The 12,969-nt window shown below is 32.3% G+C and overlaps 1 protein-coding gene across 1 annotated transcript; it reads right to left on the bottom strand.

Moving 5' to 3' along the window:
- Positions 1–695: 695 nt before the first annotated feature.
- On the bottom strand, positions 696–7,915 carry LOC140770502 (uncharacterized). Its single transcript, XM_073111720.1, has 7 exons — positions 7,583–7,915; positions 7,223–7,329; positions 6,802–6,852; positions 6,583–6,670; positions 2,742–2,835; positions 1,146–1,252; positions 696–1,057 (listed from the first exon to the last, which is right to left on the bottom strand). Exons 1-7 carry the CDS (start codon positions 7,711–7,713, stop codon positions 934–936), a joined length of 702 nt encoding a protein of 233 aa, XP_072967821.1. The 5' UTR covers positions 7,714–7,915; the 3' UTR covers positions 696–933.
- Between the last annotated feature and the right edge of the window lie 5,054 nt (positions 7,916–12,969).

Below are 12,969 nucleotides of genomic sequence, written 5' to 3'. Positions count from 1 at the left end.
ATGCTGAAAGCCTGGAATCAAGATTAAAAATCTGAAAAGAAAGGGAAGAAAAGAGACGAACCCAAGATCATTAAAGAAGTCTGATTAAACTGGACGTAATTTCTATTAGGCATATATGCTCTGGAAGATGAGCTCCATAGGTCTTATTTTAGTTGCACGTAATCCTAGACTATGAAACAAGAGAACAATTAGTCGCCTTAACATTAAAAACCTCCCTAAGTTGGACAAGTGTATTATTTTTTTCCTTCATTCGAACCTGTAAAAGCTTTCAAACAACATGAAAACAATACGAGCACTTCTAACCATCTGAAAGAACTAATATTGCCAAACTAAATATTGAGTAATTCTTCCTTTTCGCATTCCATGGTACTTGATATTCAGCTTATAAGTGTGCACCATTTAGTGTCTTCTCAACAATATTCTGCAGCATGTGTGGCGTTAGCTTTCCATGTTATAGTACTACAGACAGTTTCTTTATTTCAACAATGACAGGGCGTACCTGCATTATAATTTCTAACTCTGCACCACCTGCAGCATAATAAAAGCGTAATGCTTCTGCCTGAAAATTTTTTTATACAACTTATTAACCTAGTCAAACAACAGACCATCTATTAACCAGCCATACTAGCATTTTTTCGACCATCAGCATATACATCAGCACATAGCATGTAAAGCTCTAGTTTCTCTAGTGAGAGTGCACATCAAATTAAAATTCTTTCCAGAATGAAAACATTAACCACAGATTACAATCACTATCTTAGCAATCTCAGTTCATTCTGTTTCGGAGTCACAGTACATCTTCAGGACTGAGAGCAGTCTAATACAACAGGTGCCACCTAGGGAGGCACTGTTAATCCAAAGAGATTCAAACTATCATACAGCAACGCAGAAGAGTTTCATCACAGCGATGTATTCCGCAACACAAGCATGGGATCATTTCATGTACTTCTCCAAAAACTTGCGATGAAAATCATTCCTGATGGTATCGTTGATGAATCGCTTCACAGCCTTAGTTTCACCACGAGCCTGGTTCTTAAAGACGACATCATCATCCCACCTGTAACAGTAGGAATGATAATTGGAGGTCAGGAAATCATAGCCATTGTCTGGTCGCAGATTATCAATGAAGCTGTATTATTAAGTACCTTCTTTTGACACTGAAGGAAGTTGAGTTGTTCAGATTGATCAATGGGTTGCCACGCATTAGTTCAGCCTCTTTTACTTTGAGTTCTTCTTCCTGCATTTGCCGTTCCTGAAACAAGCAAACAGGACATTAAGCCGTGATTCGAGCCAGACCCACATTCAGAAGAGGGTCATGAAGAGTACGAGTATCAATGCTTGATCAACCCAGCATTGTGTGGAACCTGGATGTGCTGTGTTATAACTCTATTCAATCTAGTCAGATGCTAAGCCTTCTACTACTGACAACTACTTCCTATGGGGAAAGAAAACACTATTTTCAAGAATAATTCCCAACACCATTTGATCCTCTCTAACTTTCTCTTCCTAGCCTTTATCAACAAAGGGAAAGAAAATTTTTGCAAGAAAGGACTCTCATTTTACCAAGAAAGTGCTTTATCATACTTCGGCAATCTTTGCAATGTCATGCTTCTAACAATTTTTGTTTGTCTCTGTATCATCATGAAAGGAGATTACTTACATATAAAATTGCAAAATATGCACCTCAATATAACTAGTTAAAGAAGAAAAGTCCAACAAATACCAGGATAACTGCACCAAATAACTAGCTATTAGAAGGCTACAAAGCATAGGCACCTCTTGAGTGTTGTTAACATGCAAAACCCATAGCAGTTTCAAAACCCACCTAAAATTGGTATGCTCACAGGTTTCAGGCTCGTTTCAGGTGCTTCCAATGGATTTTGTCACAAATTTGTTAGTTTAGGTTGCCCGTGTCATTTTGGTGGTTTCAATGACAAAACTAACGAAACTGGCTACACTGGTAAAATGAATATTTGGGGTTAATAGATTGGATTTGGCTCTTCTTTCACCCTAATCCAACTTCCAACCCAAATTGAACCAAAAACAAAAATCTAATCACTGGTTAATTTCTCAAAATTTGGCATGAAGAAAAAAGAACAATGACATAAATATGAAACTTCTTGCTTTTCTTCTGTTTCTGTGACACTATATCCCATAAATATGGCTTTTGCATCTGCCACATTTGCAGGCAGCAGTAATGTGAGCTACCTATTTTGCGTTCTTCACCATAGACTTTTATTGTCTCTGAGGGATATTTCATTTTGTTAAGTGGATACTATATGTTTTCTTAATTTCTACTATTACATCAATTTTCTGTTATTTCTTGTTATTTTTCTTGATTTATACTGCATCTTTCATATATTAAAGAAGAGAAGTAGAACTAACAAATAGAGCCAAAATGGCCATCACAGGATGAAAATTTGAAACATTTACTTTTGTTTCACAGACCAAAATCTAAGACGAAGTTTCAAACCTTGGTAAAATCTCTATTTGTCATCCACATGAATCATATATCACTATTTAAAATTGAAATGAGAAACCTAGCACAACCAAGAATAACTACGTGGTGAGTTTTATTTCATGCATTAGCATGTAGCAGGAAAGTACTTACTTCCTATGGAATAAAGTTATTGACAGTACATTACCTTTCCAATTACAATAGAACATCAAAGAAAATTATGTCAAAAACGGAATCCCAATGGTTAGACAAAACAGACAAGAAAACCATGACTAGTACAGACCTTTCGAAGCTTCTCCTCAGCTCGTTCCTTTTTTATCCTTTCAAGCTCCGCCATCAAAGCCTCAGTGTCATCATCATCATCATCGTCATCATCACTGATCACAAGAACTTATGTCAACAATACGATCCAAAACAAAAAGACAAACATAAGAACAAGAAACCTAGAAAGAACATAATAAGAGGGAAAAATTAGGAGATAAACAAATTTTATAATAAAAAAACATCAAATCATTTTTTCAAGTGGAAAAAGTGTCAAATCTTAAAGGTCTTAAAGGAAGCCCAATAAGAGTTCAGACAACTTTCAAATCTATTTGAAGCAAGCTGACCAAGGTCAACCATTAAATACCACACACCAAGATTATAATTTGTTAAATCACTTTCCAATATGATTCCAGAGAAAACATCTAGTTTTAGAAAAGAATAACCAAAAATTTATTTCATCATTACTCTTTCTGACCAAAAAGAAACTATGGCATCCAATAATATGAACTGCCAGGCCCACATATTAAATATAGGATGTGTAGAAAGTATAAACAGATAAAACATGACATCTCGAGCCAATCAAAATATCTAATACCATTAAGCTTTCTTTTGCATCTATTAGGGTTGCACAATCCTACAATTCCTTGATTGTATGCTGCAGACTCATTTAGCTCCAAGTAATATGACTCAAAGGGAGGATATCATTAAGGTCATAAGTATCATTTGAATGTTTTTTCTTCATTAATTCTGCTATTCAAGAGGTGTGATAATAAGTTAGATTAAGGAACCATTCTAACTATAAAATCCACATTCTCCAATTGCTATATATGCTAGTTAAATTTAGGTACTTTCTCCTCATCATTTTAGTTCAGAAGTGATGAATGAGTTAGAGTAAAGCTACCATTATGAGTTTAACTTTATCGCGACTATTCTCGTAGAGTAATATCAAGGTCTATGTTTTCCATAGGTTAAGGAATCTACAAGTATAACTATGAAAATGATCAGGATATATCTCTCCTCTTTTTTCACCACTATTGGTCTGAAACACCATTAGGGACTCCTCGAGAACTATGAAGCACGGATACGGATACGGGATACGGATACGATACGATACGGATACGGGGATACGGCAAATTCTCAAAATACAGGATACGATACGTCTAGGATACGGCAATTAAAAAATCTAACTATTAGTATTAGTTCTAACCGGTATACTAATATTTAAGAAGATGAATTCATGATTTCATGTCATTCAAATTAAATATAACCAGCTAATCTAGGAATCTAATAATGGAATAAATCTGAAAATTCAGAATCATAATACTTAAGCAACTAGAGAAGGTTTAAAGCAATAAAAATTCAGACATGCAATACTTAAGTGATCATACAGTTAAACTGTAAATAAGGCAAAGTAGAAAAGGAAAAAAAATCAGAGAAGAAATCTGCACAATCGAAGAAGAAAAAAAAAATTCAAACATGCAATACTTAAGTGATCATACAGAATTAATTAAACTGTAAATAAGGCAAAGTAGAAAAGGAAAAAAAAATCAGAAAAGAAATCTGCACAATCAAAGAAGAAAAAAAATTCAGACATGCAATACTTAAGTGATCATACAGAATTAATTAAACTGTAAATAAGGCAAAGTAGAAAAGGAAAAAAAAAATCAGAGAAGAAATCTGCACAATTCAGAGAAGAAATTCAGAGAAAGGAAAAAAAAGGAAAGGGGAAGAAATCAAATGAATAATTCAGAGAAGAAATCGAGGAAAAACTGAAAAGAAAATTGAAGAAAAAAAAAAGCTAGTTCATCAAGAGAAGAAATAAACATACCTTCGTCGAGAGAGAGGAGGAAGAAGGGAGAGCGGTGGCTTGTCGAGAGAGAAGGGGAGAACAGGGAGCGGCGGCGACGGCGTGGTCGCGAGAGAGAGGGAGCAGCGTCGTCGAGAGAGATCGAGAGAGAGAGAGAGGGAGAGCTAGGGCACGGTTTGAGATATCAAATTGGGGGTGGAACGACGGGGGTGGGGGGGGGGGGGGGGGTAGGGGTGGGTAAGTTAAATTTCTTAACGGGTTTATAAAATTAAACTCACCCGATTACCCAATTAAACCCAAAACGTATCCAAAACGTATCCGAAACGTATCCAACACGTATCCAGCCGTATCCACCCCGTATCCGAAAATAAAAATTAATTATTTAAATTTAGGATACTTCGAAAACGTATCGGATACATATCCGGGCCGTATCCGGCCCGTATCCGTATCCGATACGTATCGGATACGGATACCTCCACCCAAATTGGAGTATCCGTGCTTCCCAGCTCGAGAATAATTACTTAACTCAGAGACATGGAGATTGTTCATTCATATATGTAGTAGCTCAATTTATAATAAGGTAACAAGAAACAAGACCAAAGGTAGCAATTCTTCTGTAATAATATAGTAACAAGCAATAAGACCGAAAGTAGCAAATTGACATATGAATCAACCATGCATACTAAAAAGAGTGCATTGTATCTAAACTTAATCCAAAAGTAAACAACAGGCTATGCATGAACTTCTAACTTCCAAGTTCTAACTGCTAACTCTTGCTTAACATATGTGAAATAGAAGGCAAGCATCATGCACTTTCCTTTGCCTAAGACCAAAAATAGTGCCTAGCTCTTTCACAGATTACATGATTTGGATCAGATGGATGCCAGTAACAGAACACCAATACATTATTAACACAAAAGGCAATGCAAACAAGAAATAGTTTGTTGCCACATGATTTAAGAATCCATGTAATTATGATGTAAATCCATTCAATTGTGGTTATCCTTAATAACCACTAACTTTCAATTTCACATAAACAATGTAAATAAAAACCTGTACAATCTCACTTAAGATAGTTTGAACCACTATCACTTTCAAAACTACTATGACATATCAGTAAGCAAAAAATGTTTTAAATTTAAGTTACAAATCAACCTAGTAGCAACTGAAGCTATTTGGCTAATTGGACCTCACATGAACGGCAAAGAGAAAATAGCCAAAATCAAAACTCATATGTAACTGTTTTTTATTGCACTACATCCAATAATGTAATTCTTGCCATTAGATAAATTTACTCATAATAAATAAACCCATGAAAAGTTGAGCCATCACCCTACATACTTAATTGGTCACAAGAAGCTGCTCCTCCTGTGCACCAAAACAACAAGGCTTCCACTTACATATAATTTAATAACTAATCCCCATAGGCATCAACAATCCAAGAAGCAGAATATTGGACCAAAGAGATGAATTTAATGTTCATGCAACCATCTAACAAAATGTGGACTAACATTGGAAAGAGGGAGCAAGTAACCACCATAATTCTTCACTAGCTCTGTCATTATTATAAAAAAAATTCTAAACATTTGAACAAACATGAGAATAATTCCAAGAGGCTATTGAATCCAGCACCTTTCCCCATCTGATCGTCTACTGCAGCAGAAAAATTACTTATACAGGAAATAATGAACTCCTAAGTGCTAACCCTCATAGGTCAACAAGCGAATTAACTCAAACATGAGAAGGTCCTATGAGAACTCAATAGATTTTGACAGCAAGTGTACTTAACTAATTTAAAAACTCCTAACACCTCCATAATATATTTAGAAGTAATGCAGGGAAGGGGGAAGATTGAAAAAGAAATTAATCTGATGTGCCAAAGTTCATTCTGATTGGACAGGATGGAATATGGCCTTTACTGACTAATATGAACATGAGTCTTTCATAAGATGAGGAACTTGCAAATATTGATTTCAAATATCAATAAAGAACATTACAACAGTCATACTCTAACATCTTCCTATGCATGAATTAGTAAACTTTCAAAACGTACCTGTCATCATCACTCTTGGCTTCCACATCAGAGTCATCAGCATCGATATTCCGTGGAACTATCCTGTCTTCAACTTCTCTCTTTGACCCTGAAATTTACCAATATGATTGCTATTTGAATAACCTTGAACATTATATATTTCTTACAGAATTAGCATATATAGAAAAGATGTATACAAAATATATATGTTCATGGAATCATGGTGAAATAGTCTCTTACCTTCCAAGAGGAGCTGGCCTGTGCTTGATCCTTTCCTTCTATCTCTTTCTTCTGCAAAGATGCAGATAATTTTCCAATTAATGGATTTGAAGAAACGAAAAACTAGAGGCCTTTCATACAACAAAAGGAAAATTAGGTAGTCTAGACCCAAGGAAGAAAAGATCTCAAAAAAAAAAATCAAACACAAAAAACCAAGCTGCACAAGATTAAAAATGTAAAAAAGGAAGGACAAGAAATTGAAGTGCTTCAAGCAAGAAAATGACGCAAATACGTAGGAGTATCCAAGTGAATTGCAAACCTTGATTGTGAATGAGTACGAAAGATAAAAAAAAATATGATGATAGGAATAAAAGTTTTGGCAATTGTAGCCAAAAAAGGAAAAAAAATTAAGGGAAGAAGTAGACAAGAATTTTTGCAATACCAGCATAGGACTTGTCCTTGGATGAGTAGTGCCTCCTTTCCCGGTCCTCCAACTCATCCCTCAGGTTCCTCTTCTGCAACTCATCCTTCGTATCCTGCCCTTCTTTCCTGCACCAACACAAAAGATGCTACTGTCATCGCCAAAACGAGAAACACTCACTGTAATCTCAATTTAGGGTTCTCCTTGACCCAAAGATCAGAAGCCCAGATTAAACAGAATCAATCAAGTCCCAAAAGGGTAAAACAAGAATTGGGTCTACCAAGTTCCTCTCTTTTCTTCAGAATCGCTTTGAAACACTTAGGAATATGTATCCTAGGGCTAGGGTTTCAACAGATTGAAGGCGGAAGAGAGGAATAATACCTGGGCTTAAGGGCGGTGTGGGAGGCGAGATCCCTCGAGGAGTACTTCTGAGAGGGACCAAAGATTCGCGTGCCGCCTTGCTCGTTGCCGCCCTTCGCGGGAGCCCAGGTGGGTCGTGCCGCCGTCGTCATCGCTCCACGATCCTTCCTCTCCTCGACTCCTCAATCGAGCGCAGATATATCGACGACAGAGAAATCAGTTCGGAAACCCTTGGTCCTCGGTCGAGAAGACGATTGATTACGGAGGAGGTAGTAAGCAATGGCGGCGAGAAGGAAAGGGGAAAGTAATAACGAGGAGGCGTATGTTTATCGGGAATAAGAAAGACCGACTGGGTTATGTTAATCGTTATGCACCGGATAAATTAACCATGCTTTTAAGCCCCAGTTCATTCACGAATAACAATCGATTTTATTTCGGAATACATCTCTTACTCCAAAATAACAGCTGAACATAGTAATAATCATATTTTAAAATATAAATACTATTTATTAAAATTAAATTTTATACTATACTATATTATATCTATTAAATACTATATTATTAAGAATTTTATAATATTTATATTTATATTTAAATATATAAAATTAAAATAATATTTCATAATAATAATACATTTTACAATGTGCTTACTTTTATAAAATATTAAATTATTTACATTTATGCTTAAATTAAATTTTATTTATTTTGTAGAAAATAAATAAAAATACAATAAAAAAGAATAGAGTAGAGATAAGCGATAAATTATGACAAAATATTAATAATTTAAAAGTGGGAACAGAGGAGTAATGAATTAGGATAAAACTTCTGAAAAAGATAAGAAGAGTGATAAATTATAATAAAATATTTAAGAGAGGTTATAGTCAAATTAATAATATAATCTCATGTTGTAAGGTAAATAAAGCATATTAAAGTATAAATATTTTAATATTATTAATAATCTCATTTTGCAAAGATTATTAAAAAATATATGTTCCCCGTAAACTAAAATTTTATTATCGTTTACTATAAAATATAATAATATTTAAAATATTAATTTCAATTATAAAATATGTAGGATTAAAAAAGGCTACCATCATGATCATTTGGTTAATCATAGTTATCTGCTCTACAAGAGATAATTTTCAATTCGATAATGAACTCAATACGTGCCACAATATTTTATAGGTGGCTATTAGTCTTAGCCGGTTTGGCTAACACAACCAACTTGACTTAACCAAATAATAATTAACTAAATATGAGTACTAAAGTGCAAATACTGAAAACAAATACGAAATGAAAATAAATAGGGATCAAATTCTATCTGAACTAGTGCGAAGTGGGTTTGGTCAAGCCCAAATCATATCACGAAGACACCCCGATAAACTAATTAAATTTGTAATTAAACATCGTCTATCAATATTTCATTAGAAATTTCAACAAAGATAATCTTAAAATTTTAATACAGTGAAAGTTGCATTGATGTGAACGTTCGGCTAAAACTTTACTAGTTATTGATTCACAAAGTAAATAAAACTGATAAATTGAATAGAAAAAAAAAACAAAAAAACATTTTTATAAAAATTATTTTTGTATGAAGTATTGGAAAAAAATTAAGGAAATGACTAACTTACTTTATAAGTGTGAAAGTCACAATTGCATATTAAAAGTATATTTATACATTTGATGTAGGTTGATGTGACTATTATTATTAATTAATTTTTGATCTATGTAAATTAATTTGTGCATAGTTAGATCTCATATAAAATTAATTATTAATATGATGCATTTATATTATACAATCTAATTTTTGAGTGTCTAAATAGATTTTAGACTTAATTACACTTTGCTCACTGTACTTTAACTATGTATCACTTAGTCTCATATGCTATAAAAGCATAAAAATACACCTCTACATTTTTGAAAAGCTATAACCCCTTAGACCCCGTTAACAGATGCTCTAAGATTATTTTATCCCTTTATTATTGGAGAAAAATATTATGGTTAATTGGCTGAATATATAAAATTATCTATCTACCCTTATTTACTATTGATTGGACTACTCTGTTTCACACAACACGTAATTTCGTCGTATCGACTGTGCCCAATTGAGAGAAGCATTTGCTTTCTCAATCCACCACTCTCATCCTTATACAGAATTCTTTTTGAACTCTTCTCTCTCAACTTTGAAAGATACCAAGGTATAATTCACACACAGAAAAAAAAAAATACAGGATGTCACACATCATAGGAGATCGAGCAAATAAGAGATTTTGTAAGGTTTGTCCACTTAAAATTTCTAGTTTATACGGTGTAGGCTTTCTTATAGGTATATTATAGGGATAATTCTACTTAGACCTTCTGAATTATCATCATTTTCTACATACACTCCCTAAACTTCTTTTTAACATCTACACCCTTTGATCTAAAATTTTTTAGTTTAGAGGTCTATATAATTACTCTTTCTATAGTTCAAGAAGTATATATGAATAATTTTCTTAGCTTACATGGTGTATGTGGGCTAATAAAAAGGTTCATTAAGTGTATGTGTAAAATAGTGATAATTCAAGAGATCTAAATAGAATTATTCTTATATTATAATATTAATATCTTGGTCCCCACCCCAAATTTGAGGTTTTTCGAAGGCTTAGTGAGATAGTGAATGTAATAAACTTGTTGGTTAGTGGATATTCTATACTCAACTTATGTTTGTTTACTCTTCTTTTCAAGCATTTAATTATTCTAATCTATACATAGTTTGCATGTAGATAAACATTGAGTTTATTTGTATGCACTTTATAAGCACATTGAGTTTATTTGTCCACATATAGATAAACATTCTAATATATGTTTCACTATAAATATAAGTTACAGACAAATGTAAAAAATACAATATTAGATCAATCAAACTAGTGAACCTAGTCAATGAGTCAAGTAAAGAAATACAAAAGAAATAATTATATGCTAAAACATACAAATACCATTGAAGAAAATATTCTAAATGAATTATCTGACAATATGCCGATACCTACTAGTACTATTGAAGAAAATATTTCAAATAAATTATTGACCATATAACAATACTTACTAGTAATGTTGAAGAAAAGATTCCAAATAAATTATAGTGAAACTGAGTATAATTTTGGTATATCTTTGTATTCTATGGAGATGAAGATTGAAGTGGTAGTATTAAAAAAAATAATGATAACAATAAGGCAGCAATAGTGACAGTGACAATGATAGTGATAGTGAATATTGATGGAAATGAATCTTCCTATCCAAGAGCTAATAATGATGAAAGTGTAATAGTGATGATAGTAGTGATAGTTAAATGAACTTAATTATCTATACTTTAATCACAAGAAACATATAGTTAAACCTATACTAAAGCTTATGATGATATTTCCTAATGCACACTTATTTAAAGACTTATTAAAATAGTTTTAAAGAAAGATATAAATTCAAATACATTAGAAATGAGACTTCTAAAATCATTGTTGAATGCAAAAATGGTTGTGGGTTTAGAGTGCATAATTCTCCATTGATTGACATATTTTTTTTTTTCAAATTACGAGTCTCAAAACACCTCATAAATATGAAAGAGTTTATAATAATAACATATCTAACTCTACCTGGTTGGCTATCAAATGCAAGTGTAGAGGGGTAAAAGAAAAGTTATTGATATACAAAAATAAGACCATAAACAACAATACACTAAATTATGAGATTATTGTGAGGTTATTAAGAGACAAAGTCTAGGAAATATGTTGCACATATAATAGTCAATTCTAAGTACTGCACTAAGATTTATAAGCAATTATATCCAGTAATATATTACTTGTTTATCCAAACTAGAATACATATTATGACCATTATAAAGAAAAAAAAAGTCTGCTTCTTCATCTTTCTCTAGACTACAACAAACTGAATCAAAACTTTTTGTTTCTCTTTCTCATTCTTTGGTTGTCTCCTTCCATGGTAAAGAATATTCTTTTAATTTCCATAATTTCTAATTCTAGTTTGTTAATTCTCTCTATGATTTAACCAAACTTGTTGACTTTAGAAAATATATAAGAAAAATGATTATATGAGTTTTCTTTTGGCATATTTAACAAATATTAGTGTATGCAACCATCTATCATTTATTTTGAAGCGCATGCAGCCCATAAGTTGTCTCTTTGGGTTGATCTCAATGTATGAGGTCCTAACAATAGCTCTTAATTTACAATAATAGAAGACATCTTCAAGAGAAGAATATTTGGTATTACTGCTGCTTGTGCTAGAGGCTATGTGGGCAAAATATATAGAAATAGAATAAGAAAATTTAGGACTTGGGAAGGAGAGGAGCTAGGAAAAAAGAGTAGAAGGCCTTTTATAGTCCATCCTAAGAAAAGAGACGAGGGCAAAATTATCTAAAAAATAGTTTTTAACCAACATGAGAGTAATTTTGTCTATTTAAAAATAATAAATTATTCACGTGTTTACCACATGAATTTTTTACTCACAGAAGGCTAATATATGAATTTAGTTATAGCATTTTCAAAAGTTTAGAAAATGTATGTGTACACTTTTATAATATAAGGAGGCAAAGTGATACATAAGGCAAAATGTAATTAAACATATATTTTAATAGCTTTGATATGAGTCTAGTATGTATCTAGTTGACTCAAGGCATTGATCAAATTTGACACATAAGCAAATTAATAAATTTTGTGATTTTAAAATCTCATATTGGATTCAATTGAATATTTTAATTTTTGAGATCTATAACTCAATATGTGTATATTTTTTTATCCTTTAGAGTCGTGTGGCTGAACTTTTGGATTTATCATGGTTGGATCGGATTTGAAATGTCTTAAAAACATAATTTTTTTTATGATATGATTTTGATTCAATTTACAAATTTTACTTGGATTAGCTTGTTGACTAATTGCTTAATTATTTTATAGCTAATATAATATTTCTTAATTGAAAATATTTGTGATTCGGACTTTTATTACTTTATGATAAATCATTTATAAGGCTTATGTAATTATCAATATATTTTAAAATATAACAAATGTATAAAAATGTCTATAATCTTTGTGTGCAAAGTTGTTACGAAGGTTGGCGAAAAAAATAAAAAAATTGAAGAAACGACTCTTTCACTTTATGAAAGCTAATAGATTCACCGAATAATTTGAACCTTAGTTTTATCCGAATTGATAATGCCCGATGATATGTAAAACAACTTTCACAATATCGTAGGCAACAATTTCATGCTAAGTTTCCACGCATGTCTAGTGTGTGGATTTGCTCAAGAAGATGCTCATATTTGATCCAAGCAAAAGAATCACTAGTAAGTTGTACTTTTAATATCTTATATGATGTATTTAAATTGTGTTATTTAGTGACTGAATAACTTTCTACTT

The sequence above is a fragment of the Typha angustifolia genome, chromosome 11, assembly GCF_048772165.1.
Source record: "Typha angustifolia cultivar Huaian chromosome 11, ASM4877216v1, whole genome shotgun sequence".
Taxonomy (NCBI): Eukaryota; Viridiplantae; Streptophyta; class Magnoliopsida; order Poales; family Typhaceae; genus Typha; species Typha angustifolia.
The sequence above is the reverse complement of the archived record's forward strand: the minus strand, read 5'-3'. Positions and strand labels throughout refer to the sequence as shown.

Coding starts and splice junctions, on each gene's coding strand:
- LOC140770502 (XM_073111720.1), bottom strand. CDS start 7,713: ATGACGACGGCGGCACGACCCACCTGGGCTCCCGCGAAGGGCGGCAAC. Junction 1,253..2,741: donor CTGAGGAGAAGCTTCGAAAG/GTCTGTACTAGT, acceptor TGCTTGTTTCAG/GAACGGCAAATGCAGGAAGA. Junction 1,058..1,145: donor TCCTTCAGTGTCAAAAGAAG/GTACTTAATAAT, acceptor CTACTGTTACAG/GTGGGATGATGATGTCGTCT.